The sequence below is a fragment of the Sorex fumeus genome, unplaced genomic scaffold (assembly GCF_029834395.1).
Source record: "Sorex fumeus unplaced genomic scaffold, SorFum_2.1 ptg000047l, whole genome shotgun sequence".
Classification (NCBI taxonomy): domain Eukaryota; kingdom Metazoa; phylum Chordata; class Mammalia; order Eulipotyphla; family Soricidae; genus Sorex; species Sorex fumeus.
In genome coordinates, this window is record NW_026606104.1 from 15690674 (window position 1) to 15707326 (window position 16653).

Below are 16653 nucleotides of genomic sequence, written 5' to 3' on the forward strand. Positions count from 1 at the left end.
GCTGTGACCCGAAAAGCAAAAAAAATGAAAAAAAAGGTGCTGGGTGTCAGCCTTGTCTGGTTGCTTCATCATGTAGTCTAGGTTCCCTTCAAATTTTACCAGCTAAGATACCCAATTTAAGATGTTGTATTGAATAAATATAATTTTTTAATCAAGTTTAGATATGAATAATGAATGCGTAAATGGTTATTATCCATGGAAACATTATTTAACATGAATTTTCTGGGGATTTGTAAAACATGATCCCTTTCTTGTTTAATATAGTCTACTTTCCTTATTTTTCTGTCTTGGAGGACTGGCTGTCAGGGATAATAGTAGAGTTGCACACCTTTCTCAGCAGAATAATTCATAACTGTGGAGTTTGTAGCAATTCCTAGCTTCAGTAGCTTTCTCAGATTCATAATCCCTAAGTGTAAAAATCTCTATACAGAAATACTTACCTCCAAGAAAAGTCTTCCCTATGGGAATAACAATAAACCCAGATGTGTTTATTGTTGGCAGATATGGAGCCCCATCTAACTGTAGAAATTCCCATTTTAAGTCAAATGGCCATTGTGTATACTTAATCAACAAAATATTGCTTGTAGATGAAAGATGTAATTCTCATTTTGTAAATTAGTTTGTTTTAATAGTTCTATCTAGAGTAGATGTGTTATTTATATTGGGTATACTGCAAAGTCACAATTGTCACTTTTAAGCCATTTAGTATATTAGTAATGCTAATTTCACAAATGTTCTGAAGCCTGAGACTTAGGTTTATATTCAGATGCTCATGTTTACCAGTGGTGTTATCATGAGTAAAATTTTTTAATGCTCTGAGCATCGTTTTTCAGGAACTCTACAGTGAAGATAATATGGTTCTTACTACACACAGTTATTTTATGGATAAAATGAGATGACATGTGTAATTAAGTATGACTTGTGTGATGAACATACAGTGAAAATTGGAAAAGTGCTCCAGATCTAATTCTTTGTCCATAAAATTATAATACTGAAAAAGTTAAATGAAAACAAGAGGTTGGCAAATGAATTAAAACCCAGGAAACTTATATTTGAATCTTGATTCTTGCACAATTTAGCTAATAATATATAAGAATAGAAAATAGATATTTTTAAATAAATTTGAGTAAATTAATAATGAAACATTAGCACAGCGGTAGGGCGTGTGCCTTACAAGCGGCCAACATGGCCGACCCGAGTTCGATTCCTCTGCCCCTCTCGGAGAGCCCGGCAAGCTACCGAGAGTATTCGATATGCCAGACTCAGTAACAACAAAGTCTCCAATGGAGACGTTACTGGGCCCGCTCGAGCAAATCGACGATCAACAGGAGGGCCTTTACCTTTACCTTTACCTAAACTAAAGACAATCTTTGCATGTAACTTTGGTGATTTTATTTTAAACAACATTTTTTCTGCAAACTGAAAAAATGTAGATTTAGTGACTGATTTGATCCAGATATTTGAATTTTTAGTAAGTAATAATTCATTAAGATTGCTTCCTATATTATCTATTTATTTAATAATGTCATTCATTTATTATACTCTTAACTGATATTTCTCTTTACTTCTGAATCTAAAAATGAGCAGTTTTAAAAAAAATTTTATAAGACCTTGTGATTCGTAAAGTTATTCATGGTTTAATTTGAGGCATACAGTGTTTCAACACCAATAGATAGCACCGTAGCACTGTCCTCCCGTTGTTCATCAATTTGCTCGAGCGGGCACCAGTAATGTCTTCATTGTGAAACTTGTTACTGTTTTTGGCATATTGAATACACCTTGGGTCACTTGCCAGACTCTGCCATGTGGGTAGGATACTCTCAGTAGCTTACTGGGCTCTCCGAGAGGGACAGAGGAATCAAACCCAGGTTGGCCACATGCAAGGCAAATGCCCTACTCGTTGTGCTATCACTCCAGCCCAAATAGATAACTTGGTTATAAATCTTTGTTATAAATCTTTCAAGCTACCAGTTACTAAAAGTAAGTAAAGTAACGGCCCTCCCGTTGATCATCGATTTGCTCGAGCGGGCCCAGTAACGTCTCCATTGGAGACTTTGTTGTTACTGTGTTTGGCATATCGAATACGTCACGGGGAGCTTGCCAGGCTGTGCCGTGCGGGTGAGATACTCTCGGTAGCTTGCTGGGCTCTCCGAGAGGGACGGAGGAATCGAACTCGGGTCGGCCATGTTGGCTGCGTGCAAGGCAAATGCCCTACCCGCTGTGCTATCGCTCCAGCCCCTAAGAAATTTAAATTTTCTTTCATTTTAATCAGGAATGTGACTTAGCAGTAAAACACTTGCCTTGCATGCATAAGACCTGGGTTTGATCCCTGGTGCTACAAAAACAAAACAAGAATTTTTGCATTTTAAGGTGTAAGCAGTGCTGCCTTTTCTTCTCCAACTTAGATTATTGTTGACTATTGACAGGGAAATGGCCTCTGTGCTCTCTACTTTTCCATATCAGCTTCTTTAGGCACTTACTAGTCTCCACCATAAGGTTAATTGTATGAGAACTACACTTTACATCCAAAACTTGGGTATGTGTTACAGTTTTATTGACGACTAAGATTCATTTTTTCATTTTTTCATTTTCCCCCTCTTATTTTCTTCCTCTCCCTACTTTTATCACTTTGCCTTTCCAACTCTTCTTTTATATAATTTTTTGTAATTAATCAGAGAATTAATAATTCCACTTACCAATCAAATTTCAAATGAAAGACAAAAATGTTTGGAGTGAATAGGTCCATAGCTCAGCACCAGCCTAGAAGACTGATTTTATATGTATTCTGAGTGTAATTTTGTTTCTCATGAAGGCATAACAAAATGACAACAGAAACTGCTGGGTTCAGTAAAAGCTAGCAAGAAGGGTATTGCAGGGTTCTGAAAGAAACAATTTTTTGAAAAGATAAACTTTGATTGGAAAGTTAAAATCATTGACAGAAGATAATGATGAATTGTGAGCATATGTGTTAGTGGAAAAAAGTGACAAAGGTTTAGTATTTAGAGGTAGTTTCTAGAACCACTCTTACTTCCTATACCAACTGCAAGTTTGAACATCCTTTATATTACCTTCTGATTCAGTAGTACCCTAGAAGAACTGCTGGAAGTCACTGAAATCACAGAAAAAGGATACAGATTAAAATTAGCCCATAGCGATAATCTTTGTCTTTGGAATATCTTGCTTGATAAAAGTACTTTTATATCTGGGTCATGGGTTATACCAGATAACTAATTTAAAAAGCAGATTTGGAGCTGAAAAGATTTTGCAGTGGATAGGGCATTTGGCTGACCAGGGTTCAATCCCCAGCAACCAATATAGTCCCCAGAGCACTGCTAGGAGTATTCCTTGACTCAGAGCCAGAAAAAAAATGTCTCGAGTACCACTGGATGTGTCCCCCAAACAGACAAACAAAAAATTAAAACGAAAGGAGGATTTGGAATCGTGGTATAAATTTACATGCATTAGAATGTGCATTGGAACATCTGGTTGTCCTTTCCCAGTGAAAAAGCTAACTTCTCATTAAAAATATGTGACAGAATAGTAGCACCAGCCAATGAAGTGTCCCTGAGCCACATGTTCATTATCCTTATTGAGGCTCCCTTGGTAGACAACCCACATATCTGGGACGTAGTTGACCTCAGTCTTTAGTCCCTTTAAAAGATGAACCATATGACTCCAGTACTCATTCTAAATCACAGTTGTCTGGTACAACCCTTGCTTCAGAAGTAAAGGCATCTTTCGCAAGCAAGCTATACCACAGACTTCAAGATTACCACCCAACGTGGAGGCCAGAGTCAAACTGCTCTTTGAACAAAGCTAAATTCTTTGTTCACATGAGATTTGGATCACATTTTGAATATGTGGAAAATAAGGATATCAAAAAAAAAAAGGTGGAATCAAGTTAGGGGTCCAATGATTTATCTGCTTTACTTGACAGTTTTTTAGTATTATTTGCCATTTCCAATTTTGGAGATTAAAACAATGTCTTATTCTGATAGTTGGAGAGATAATATAGCAGATAAGGTGCTTTTCACATAGCCTAAAATGAGTTGGATCCTTGTCACCATGAATGGTTCCTTGAATTCTGCCAGGAATGATCACTGAGCACAGAACCAGGAAGTAAGCCCTGATCACTGCTGGGTGTAGCCCCCAAGCAAAAAAAAAAAATGTTCTGTTTGGCCTTATAATCTCTCTCTTTCTCTCTCTCTCTCTCTCTCTCTCTCTCTCTCTCTCTCTCTGTCTCTCTCTCTCTCTCTCTCTCACACACACGCACACATACAACATGCTATACAAAAATTGATGCAAAAATAATTCAAGAAAGAAGTTATAATCTCTCAATGGGGAACCTAGATGACAAGAAAGCAGTAAAGTGACTTTTTAAAAATGAGATAGCTTGAAGCCAGAGAGATTGTAGAATGGATAGGGCACAAATGTTGCATGAGGCTGATTTGTGTTTAAGCCATGGCACCACATTTGATCCCCAGAGATTGCCAGGAGCGATCTCTCAGCATAGAACCAGGAGTAAGCATTGAGCACAATCAGGTGTAGCCCAAACAGCCCCCCAAACAAATAAACAAACAAACAAAATTGGAGGTCCACAAAATTAAAAGAGCTTGGGTGCTTTGTTCCTTGTTTAGTGGTTTACTTTTATTTAAAATATGAATTATCTTGCTGAGAATTATCCCCTCTTTATACATTATAAATATTGCTGTTCTGTTCTTTGGATTTTTGATAGTCTTTGACATTGATCATAAACGTAAAGTTGAAAACTTTACTAAATATAAAGCAATGAGGCTTACACTTTGAGCCCTTTTTCGCTTTTGAACACATGTCTCATGTGCTTGTCTTTGTATCTCTGTTTTTTTTCCACGCTGGAGAAGCCCATGTTCTCTCTTTCTCACCCATCACATCTTTCTAAGTAAACTGGAACTGAAAACTAACTTACTTTGAAAAATAAGCAAATAAGTAAATAAATAAATAAATAAATAAATAAGAAGCTATGAAGCTGTGAGACATAAAGCTAGACATTTGGTGGGCATCACATCAGTAAGACAGAGTGCTGAAGCAAGTTTTATATAAAAGCTGTGAGAACATCTAATGAGTTATAGGAGGGAGTGTCATGAACTAAATGTTCTGTACTTTTGAAAGGTTTCTCTAGAAGCAGTGTGGATGATGAATTGGTAAGGGTGTCTTCCAGAAGGCAGAGAAATCTATTAGGAAGTGAAGGTTGTCATTTAAGAAGAACCTAAGGTTTGTATTGGACTTGGTGTCTGAAGAGATGTGAATAATGTATGGAAATAAATTATCAGAGGTGATTATGTTATTTCGGGCTAGATGATTAGGTTGATTCATTTACTCAACACTTAATTGTAGAATTACTTTGTTTTAGCTATTGTCCAAAATGGAATGTAAAACAAGATAAAGTCCTTCCTTTACAGGAATGCATAAATTTTAATTAGAGAACAAAATTTATGATAATTTTAGTATTATGAAGAGAAATAAAACAGTAAAATAAAGAGAAAGATCTCTTGAGGAAGGAGGATAATAATATTTTAGGCAGTGTGGCCAGGAAAGATTTTTTTTCTGAGCTGATGTCTAAGCTTAGGCTTGCATGAACATTTCAAGCAGAAAAAAGAATAAGTGTAAATACTGTGAGTTAAAAATTACCTTACAGCTCAGCTGGTGCATTTTATTTAAGTGTAGAGCACATAGTTTGCATGTGTGAACCCCTGAGTTTGATCCCTGGCACACACCAAAGCAAAACAAAAATGAAAACTACTTCAGTGGTTTCAGAAAATAAGAAACTAATTTGACTATAACAAACTAAGGTGGAATGTATGGTAAGAGTTGAGGTAGGAGAGGTAAGAAGAGGGCTGATGATGTAGGTTTCATGTATGTAGAATTTGGATTGCTTCTTCAGTGTAAGAGGAAGCCATTACAGGATGACTTAGAGCCATGAGATTTTGTTCAGGAGAGTGGCATGATATATTTCACACTATAAAAACTTTACTTTGGCTGTTAATGTGGTAGGGTGGCTATTCACTGAGAGAGGCTCTAAAATAATAGGAATGAGTTTAAGGGAAAATATATTGAGTTAGAAGTGCTTGTGGGACATTTAATCTCTACTGGATAAATTCAATAGGCACTTGGATGTATGAACCCAGATGAGAGGTTTGTGAGTCAGAGTATGTGGTTATTTAACCATGGTTTGGATAAGTCATAAGATTTGGTGTTTACAGTAAAAAGAGTAAGACGTTGTCTTGGTGATCCTACCATTTAAGAAGCATTTAAGAATAACTATTTAAGAAGCATTAGGTTCAGGAGATAAAATCAGTTCTGCCAAACAACATTTGCATTCCTAAAAGTTAGCCATGCAGAGATTGGCGCTAAGGTCTGCCTGCATTTAAGTTCTGCCACTGTATTCCCTAGTTGGTTGACCTTGGGAAAATTATTTAATGTATCTGAGACTGTGTTTATAACTGTCACATGAGGCTCCTGCCTCATATAGTTGTAAAATGCCGCAAAATGCTTAGACTAGCACTTGATACATAAAAGTGATATGTGCTGTTATAATTATGATCCTTAAAAAAATTAAAACATCTAGTAAAACATCTAAAAAATAACTTACTTCCTAAATACTGCAAATCGAATTGCTTCTGTGGTTAAGGTCATTCATAAAGCAAGCTATTGACATAGAATCACTAGGATATGATAGCTTTTAAGCTCTCATGAGTAACAATTATTTTTCACTTCAGGTGCTAACACTGGTGTATACTTAGAACATAATTCTCACTGTAACATTTCTGCAGTGGTGAGGAAATGAGTCTGCCGTGATTGGTAGTAAGGCTTATCAAGAGAAATGTGAGGTTGTATGAAGAATATGATTGTGAGACAGTGTGGTGAAGCAAAAATTCTAGCCTTTGATATCAAATTAATTGGGCTCACATGGATTTCTATCATTTATTATCTCTGTGACCTTGATCAAGTGATTTCATATTTCTGAGCCTCATATTCTTTATCTGTGAAATGGGTACAAAATATAAACTTGAAACCAAGAGTTATTATCTTGCCACTTCTGTTTCTAGGTATCATTAAAAAGTAAGAAGTTGAATGACACTATACATTTATCTGAAAATTTTATTTTCAGCAGAACCTAGGAACTGATATAATTTCTAGCCTCTAAATATTTAGGTGAGAAAGGTTGATGCCTTTCTTAGCATATTTATGTCAAACTTCAAAGATGTAGATAAAGAAAACCTTACAGGACATAGTTTAAAAAGAAGTAAAAAAATTGAGTCGCTTATCAGGAAACATAGGTAACTTTGGCTTTTCTAATCTAATGTTAAGCATCCAAGGAGAGTGGAATGGTATCTATAAGATAGTCAAGGAAATATCAATGAGTAAGTTTAAATCCAGTGAATTTAAGGTACAAGACTATTAGCAAACAATTTTAAAAGGTCAAAGTCAGAAAGTGCTCATACAAACTCATCTTGAGGAAACTTGAGAATAAATTCCAGCAAAAAGAAATGGCTGAGGAAAATATTGCAAAAAGACTTCATTAGAAGAAAATGTGGGATAAGAATGACATTAACTCCATATGAATTAACAGTACAGCAATGCCACAATTACCAAAAATTGGGAGAAACGAGAAAAAAATGGTAAGTAGATTAGATTTTCTGATTTACTTTGTAGAAGCTGACAATTAAATGATATTATCAAAAATGATAAAAATACACATCTTGGATATTTATGAATAAAAGATGATAAGATAATTTTATGATTAATATTAGTTGGTATGGTATAGGGGTGATAGAGGAAAAGGAAACACTAAGATAAACGGCCATGTTACAATAATAGTCACATTGTCTTAAAATTAATTTTTAAAATAAATCATAATTGAAAAATGATAAATCCCATTGGTGATGGTAAATGTACACTGGTGAAGGTATGGGTGTTGGAACATTATATAACTGAAACTCTATCATGGACAACTTTGTAAATGTTTATTATGGTGATTTAATTAAAAATGATAATTCAAAGTTATTGTTGTGATTTTATGAGGGATGGAGCGATAGCACAGTGGTAGGGCGTTTGCCTTACAAGCGGCCAACATGGCCAAACGGAGTTAGATTCCTCCGCCCCTCTCGGAGAGCCCAGCAAGCTACCGAGAGTACCTCGCCCACATGGCAGAGCCTGGCAAGCTCCCCGTGACATATTTCCATATGCCGAACACAGTAACAACAAGTCTCATGATGGAGACGTTACTGGGCCCACTCGAGCAAATCAATGAACAACGGGAGGACTTTTATTATTATTATTATGAGGCGTTTTCAAAATAATCCTCAGGTCATAGAGATAGTACAGCAAGTATGGTGCTTACCTGCATGAAGCCTACTCTGGTTTGAACCACTGCAATTCATATAGCTCTAGAGAACCATCAAGGGTCTTTCCTGAGCACAGCGCCGGCAATAATCCCTGAGCACTGCTTGGGTGTGGTCTCAAAATAAAGCAAAGCAAAAAAGCAAAATAAATTTCCCATGTTCTTGGAAACGCTTGTCATTCTAAACTGTTGTTAGGGATATTTTGGTTAAAAAACTTGAAAGAAACTGCCAAATGACATCTTAGGTAAAAACAACATTTAGGATCTGTTCTAAAATTATACGTACTTTACAAATAAAATGATAGTTATAATTTGAAAATAAAACATTTGTGTTTTGTAAGAGCTCAGTAGTAAAATTTATGTTGTTAGATTATCATGAGTGATATTTAATAATGATTTCTTTGTTGTATGCAATTGTCAGACATGGGCCTGATATTGGTCATTATGTTTGGTATTTACAATAAAGGTGAATTATCAAATATCTACCAGTTTATTATAAAATGAAAGCTCAGATGATGTTTCTGATTAATCTTTAAAAGCTTTCATTTCTCTTAGAACAATTAAGAGACTGTTCCATTTTGCATTCTAAGTGGAAATAGGAAAAAATTCATTAATTCAGTAATTACAGCAGAAGTAGTATATATCCAACGATGTATCAGATATAGAAGCTATTTTCTCTGAACTAATACTTAGATAATGGACATAAGAAGTATAAGATAGCATTGCAATAGAAGTAACGATAAAATGAATAATTATACGACTAGTAAATTATATTACACAGTTATTCTGATGTAGTAATATAATAAATATTGAAAAATAGTTCACAAATTAGATAAAAATTACTGTGGACATTTGATAAATAATGGAAGTGCGAGGTGGAGAGATGGTGCTTGGCTTGCATGTGGTCGAATCAGTTTTGATCTCGTCATTGTGCATGGTCAGTCCTCCACCTGGAGTGATCCCTGAGCTCAGATCCAGAAGTAGTAAACTCTGAGCACACACAGGTATGACCAAAAGAAATCCCCCCCCAAAAAAGAAGGAAATAATAGAAGTGAGAGAAAATTTGAAAGGAGGAGAAAATGTACTGCTGCATAGTGATCATTAACAAGAGTTTAAGTGTTCTTTAAAGAACTCAAGGCGACTAGTTACTTTATGTATAGTACACAAGTTATTAGCATATGGAGAGTCTGATGTTACATGAAAGTCTTATCATGGAAAAATCACAATTTTAAAGACTGTCATCTTAGTTTATAACATGCTCTTCATATACACATTTTTTGTATTTCCCAGTTTCTCCTTAATATAGACATCATACATTTTTAAAATTTTAAAGAAGTGACATATGGGGATCCTTGATGTGCTAATTAATCAGATTAACAAATAAGATTTTTATTGAGTGGGGGAAATTGGAAAACATTTATTAAATATTGGGTGTAGGTATATTGGTGTTTATATGTGTGTGTTTCAGATTACTGAATATAACTATTTTATCTTCGTATATCTCCAAGCTTTTGATAGAGGATGCCTATTTGACAATTGCTGTTGCTATAGACATGGAATATTTTTTCATGCTCAAACATTTATATGAAGATGTGAGTGCATCTGAGTAAGATTCTTACTCTTTCTTTCTCTCTCTTTTTTAAAATTTCAGGCATAGATATTCTTCACCAGCTAGGCCTTGGAGACAAAGATGTAAGACTTTCATCATCAGTGACTGCTGTACCATCATCATCTTCTTCACCGTTTCCTCAGGGGGTCCATTTAACAGAATCAGGTGTCATTTTAACAGATGATGCTTACATTGAGTCACCTCTCATGAAGATTTTACCAGTCAGCTTAAGATACCCATTTACAATACTAGTTGGGTTACGATCACATGGAGTAAACAATGCATTTCTCTTCAGCATTAGAAATAAAAATAGACTTCAATTAGGAGTCCAATTATTACCTAAAAAAGTAGTGATATATCTTGGAGGAAAGCAGTCTGCCTCTTTCAACTATAGTGTTCACGATGAGCAATGGCACTCATTTGCCATCACTATTAGAAGCCAAGTTGTCTCAATGTTTGTTGAGTGTGGAAAAAAATATTTTAGCAGAGAGACTCTTTCAGAAGTTCTGACATTTGATTCAAAGAGTGTGTTTACTTTGGGAAGTATGAATAATAATTCTATCAATTTTGAAGGAATAATATGTCAGTTGGATATTATTCCTTCTGCAGAAGCATCTTCAAACTATTGCAGTCATGTGAAACAGCATTGTCACCCCGATTCAAGTCTTGTTCATACAACTATTCGACCAGCCAAGATACCAGAAAGCACTTCTTTTCCTAAGCAGTTTGGCGGAAAAGTACTGTCAGAGTATACATTTACCCAAAGCAAAAATATTTCAGATATAAGTAATGATTCTACAATACTTCGGAAACAAAAAGAACACCAAGTATCAAAATATATTCATTCAAGGAATATATTCATTCAAGGAGATACTCATTCAAGGAATAACTCTTCCATGGATGTTGTGAACCATGGGATTCAGGCCAAAGAAATGATCACAGAGAACTATTCTCAGAAAAACTTAAGCGTCTCAAGGATGCCTCCTTACTTCAGTGAGACACGAACAAATAGCAAGGAGAAATTCAATTCTGTCTTAAATGTATCAGACAATGTTACACAATACAATGACAGAGTAACTGGATTATCACCATTTAAGAAGATACCATCTATTGTTCCGCATATAAAACAAGATATCACAAATAATCTCAAGAAAGCCATCACAGCAAATCTCCATACTAATGAACTCATGGAAATGCAACAGATTTTCAACACAACCTTATACAGAGTGACAGATGAACCATCTGTGGATAATCACCTTGATCTAAGGAAAGAAGGCGAACTTGATCCAGATGCAATTTATCCTATTGAAAATAACTATGAAAATGAGCTTTATGACTATTATTATTATGAGGATCTTAATTCATTGCTTGAAATGGAGAATCTGAGAGGGCCAAAAGGAGACACTGGACATCCCGTAAGTTGTTGTATTGTTGCTGCTTCTTAAATACATGAGAGGTGTTAAATTTCCATACACTTCAGCGTGAACAATAGAGAAGAGATCAGATGGGTATCAGAAATGTGTCTGGATTCAGCGAGTGAGTTTATGATGGCTCTAGTACATCCAATCAGATCATAATCCTGGCTCAGATATTACACTCTCTTTTTAACTGGTAGACTGGAAAGATTGCTTAATTCTGGTAAAATGGTGAGTAAGCTATCTGATTTTCTTTTCAGTTGAAATTCATCCAGGAATTCAACTAATTTAGTATTCTTTATAAAAACATAGATTATATGATAAAATATTTGTATGGTTCAATATACATAATTTAATTCAGAGTTGTGTTACGAGTCTGAAAAAAATTTAATTTCTGTAAAGTATAGCATTACTTTGTTATCTATTTAATGACATAGCAATTTGCATTTATGAATTAATTGTAAATACCACCTACATAGAACAAAAAATAACTTGCCAAGCCATCAGTGTGCTAATGGAAAAATTTAGTCCAGTCACTTATTATCAACCAAAATAGAGGAAAACAGATTTAAATTTTTAGCTCTGACATTCTTTTATTGTCTAAGGCAATTGCAGCTAAACATGAAAATGTCTAAAGTCATGTAAAACTCATTTAAAATTACAATATTTGAAACATATTTTATGTAATATTTAAATGCTTTAACCAGCCAATATAATTTCAAAACATTTTTGAAAATTTTAAGCAGACTAAACTATATCTTAAAATATTTCTTTATTTGATGAAAATAAAATTTGAGTCATTGGTTTAGTTTCAGAAACCATAGAATGGAAGAAGATGATGCTATTTAGCTTATGTTTCCTTTGTGGTTATTACACAAACTTACTTGGTAGATATTGAGCAACTCTTGTTAAAGTGTATGACTAAAGGACATAAAACAAAACCTGAGGAATATATTATTATTCAGAAATAAATTCTTGAGCCCTAAAACTAGGCTAAACTTAACAACATTGGTAGGTGAAGCAGTAATATTCAACACATATTTGCATACTTCCTGCTATGAACACAGTAGAAGCACAAAGTATTTATAGCATAATCACTGCTCAGAATGAGTTTACATTTCAATATCAGAGATAAAGCAATTTATACCGAATATTTAGATCCATATCTCACGGGAAAGATAAGTGCCATCAAGTGATACGTCTTTTATCTGAGGTCTTATATCCGAGGTACAGATATTCAAATGTAAGAAAACATTTTTGAGGAACTCTATAGAAGATAACTTAAAACTGAGTTATTGAGTTAGATTCTTGTGGATAAATTTAGCTCTAACCTTGGCATCAAAGGATGATGGAAATTTTATAAATTATAGGAATCAATAAGTTTTTTTGCAGGGAAAATACTATCATATCTACCACTTATGGTAGATGTCTGCCATACCCTTTATATGTCACTGTCACTGTCATCCTGTTGTTCATCGATTGCCTCGAGCAGGCCCCAGTAACGTCTCCTTCGTCCTAGCCCTGAGATTTTAAAAAGTGCCGCATTTGAGGCTCTTTCAGGGTCATCAGAATGAGACCCATCATTGTTACTGGTTTTTGGCATAATGAATACTCCATGGAGAGTTTTCCAGACTCTCCTGTGTGGGCAGGATGCTTTTGGTAGCCTGTCAGGTTCTTCAGAGTAAGAACTAGATAATAAGATGTCTTTATATGTATTGTCTAATATTAAAGAATTTTTTATAAGCCCAGAGGGGTGTATTCCCTTGACCACAATAATATTGCTAGTTAGTAATAGGGCTAGTATTGGGACCTAGATTTTCTGCCTCTAAATCTCTAAGTCTTTCAAGTCTAAGTGTCAGTATTATTCTGAGTAAAGTTAGCAAAATGTATGGGGCCAGAGTGATGATATTGTTTTCCTTGCACACTACGTACCCAGATTAGATCCCTGACATCCTGAGCACTTTCAGAAGTAATTCCTCAGAAGAGAGTTAGGAGTAAGCCCTGAGCATCACTGGGTGTGGCCCCAAACAAACCAAAAACAAACAAAAAAGTTAGATAAGGATAAAACCCAGGCTAGGTGTTGTCAGGTTGTGGATCATAATTATCAACAGAATATTTTTTTAACTTTATCATGTTCTTGCTGAAAATTGTGTAGTTTCTGAAAGGTATTGAAGGACAGTTGGTCTGGTAGCAGGGCTCATAGCAGACAGGACATTCCTATTATCTTGATATTTCAAGAGTAGAACATGATTTGAATGAACAGCAGTAAAAATGCAAAGAAAAGGTAGGATTTAGTATATATTTTTTAGAAAAATTTGGTAGTAGTAGAGGAAAAATTGGTTCTTGTGAATTAGAGGAAAATATTTAGAGTAAAACGTGACCAAGAAATAAGGAAAAAAAAACAGAATTGACTCAAATTTTAGTTTCTTGATTTAGAGAATGATGATTACATTACAGAAGATAATATCTAAGAGGAAAGTCAATTTTAAAATAAGAAAGTAAGCAAAAACATTCAATCAACTGTTAGTAATTCAGTAGGCTTGTTGGAAAAGTTGAAGAAACACAGGTGGAAAGAAGTCATGACAGGAGTTAAAAACTATAGATTTGGAAATCTTCATCAATATTATAATTAAGGTTTTAGACTGGATAATATTTTCTAGGAAATAAATTATGTGGTGGGTCAACAGCTGAATCATGCTGGCTTTCTTATTTTTTCTTACAGAAAAAATGTGATAGCGTAGTCCGAGAAATGGGAAGGAATTTGCATGTTATCACATAAGACATTGGTTCGCAGTGTTTAAACAAGAACAGTCAGAAGATGAGAACAACCTGAGACTAAGTGGAAGAAATAGGAATGTCAGAGTTGAACATGGAGTATCCAACTTCAGTGTAGTGTGAAAGACTTTAAGTAGACTTCAGAGAGCTAATGAGAGTGAATGGCAACAAAATGAATAGGGACCGTATAGTCAGCTTGAATTTTCTACTGTGACTTTCTTATGTTATATTCTCATGGATTTTTCTCACTATATATGTTTCTTAAGCCTACTAGCTTCTTCATTAGTTTTTCCTGAAATCATTTTTTATCTGGATTATTTTTATTTATTCAGAAAGTATCTCCTGTCTTCAAATGTTTTTCATTTGCTTTCTTCTGTATTCTTGGTCACTCTGGTGAGTGTTTGTTGAATAACCTTTGTGAGCATTGAGAGATCCTTTTTATTATCTTTGCTATAGTTATGTTAGTGGATTATTGTCTACCATTCTCAGTTTGTGGTGAATTAAGTTATCCAACATTCCTATTCTTTTAATGATTTTTTTTAGTTATGAATTCTCTGTCATGTTGCTTCCGACATAGAATTCACCTACAGTAGTCTCTCTTTTGCAGTTTTATCTTTTAAAATTTGATAGTTCATATTTATTACCTTTGACTTCTTCTAACATAAAATTTGGACTTTTATAGAAAATGTTACCCTGAAATTCTTTGAACATAGGTAAAAGGTAAAGGTAAAGGCCCTCCCGTTGATTGTCGATTTGCTCGAGCGGGCCCAGTAACGTCTCCATTGGAGACTTTGTTGTTACTGTGTCTGGCATATCGAATACTCTTGGTAGCTTGCCGGGCTCTCCGAGAGGGGCGGAGGAATCGAACTTGGGTCGACCATGTTGGCCGCTTGTAAGGCGAATGCCCAACCGCTGTGCTATCACTCCAGCCATAAAGAATAATTAATTCTTTTTTTTTTAAGTTATTTCTTTTTTTTTTTTTATTAGTGAAAAACCATGAGGTACAGTTATAGGCTTACAAATTTTGTGCTTGGGATTCAGTTATACAATGATCAAGTCCCCATTCTTTTTTGATGGTATACTTTTTTTAATTTTTAAACATTTTTTTTATGTAGCAGTACTGCTATTTATTCAGCCACTGATTAGCTGATTGAATTGGGCATGAACTCCACCTTACTTTTTTTCATTTTTTATAATTTTATTTATTGAATCACCATGAGAGCAGTTACAAAGCTTTCGGGTCTAAGTCTCGGTCATACAATGAAACACCTGTACCTTCACTAGTGCCCATTCTCCACCCCCAACAACCCCAGTATATCCCCAGTGCCCATTCTCTACCTTCAACAACTCCAGTATACCCCACTTCCACACCCTCCCCCTACCTGTGGGGCAGATGATTTCCACATTACTCTCTCTCTACTTTGATCACATTCAATATTTTGACACCAGACCCACCATTATTATTTGAGATTTTACCCCAACACTCAGATCTGCTGAAAAGGCAACCGTAGATGATTTGTTTAAGCTGGTTATGAATAACATATGATGTCGCGTGGTTGCAGTAGTGACCGCGTGATTTTGAAACTTGGAAATTTTAACACTTAAATCTGGAGGGATTTCTGCCCAAACCTGCTGGGTTCCGAGATTTGCTCCTCGGTCTCTGGGATCATGGCCGTTAAGCAGCTTGATCAGGAGCCAGAAAGGCTGTTCATGGGTGGCGACTCGGGGTCTCATTGGGACGGGGAGGACAGGCCTGGCTCCACCCCCATCCCATGAGGCCCAACATATCTCGTCACTGCGGGCCCAACCCTGACTGTTCAATGGCGTCTGGAGGATGGCGGCCACCCAGCCACCAAGGGGGAGCACGTGGAGGGACAGCAACCTTTCCCCCCTGGGTTGGCCCGGTGACAGTAACTTACTGCGAGGTCTGGACACATTTCTGCCAAAAGCCACTGGGTTTCGAGATTTATTTCTGAGTCTCTGGGATCATGGCCGTTAAGCAGCTTAATCAGGAGACAGAGAGGCCGTTCGTGGGTGATGACTTGGGGTCTCGTTGGGATGGGGAGGACAGGACCAGCTCCACCCCCATCCCCTGAGGCCCTGCATGTCTCATCACTGTGGGCCAAAACCTGACTGTCTGGTGGCCTCTGGAGGATGGAGGCCACCGGACCAAGGCATGAAACCTATTCCCACCTGAGTTGACCCAGCACCGGCAACCTACTGCAGGGACTGGACACATTTCTGCCAAAAGTCACTGGGTTTCGAGATTTGTTTCTGAGTCTCTGGGGTCATGGCCGTTAAGCAGTTCAATCAGGAACCAGAGAGACCATGCCTCCAATTATATATCTGAGCTGGAGGTGGTTTGTGGGTGTGTTTCCCACATACCTAACTTTTAGCCATTTACTTTATTGGTAAACTTTGCCCCAAGTTTTTGGGGTCTGGCCAAAGGCACAGCAACAATTTTGGGGTATCTG

General features: G+C 36.0%; 1 protein-coding gene across 1 annotated transcript in view; it reads left to right on the forward strand.

Moving 5' to 3' along the window:
* The window catches only part of COL24A1 (collagen type XXIV alpha 1 chain), a 324882-nt gene that overhangs the window by 11235 nt on the left and 296994 nt on the right, over positions 1-16653 (forward strand). Inside the window, exon 4 of the mRNA XM_056123526.1 lies at positions 10032-11404. Within this exon, the coding sequence (XP_055979501.1) occupies positions 10032-11404 (1373 nt within the window). The remainder of the gene's footprint in view (positions 1-10031; positions 11405-16653) is intronic.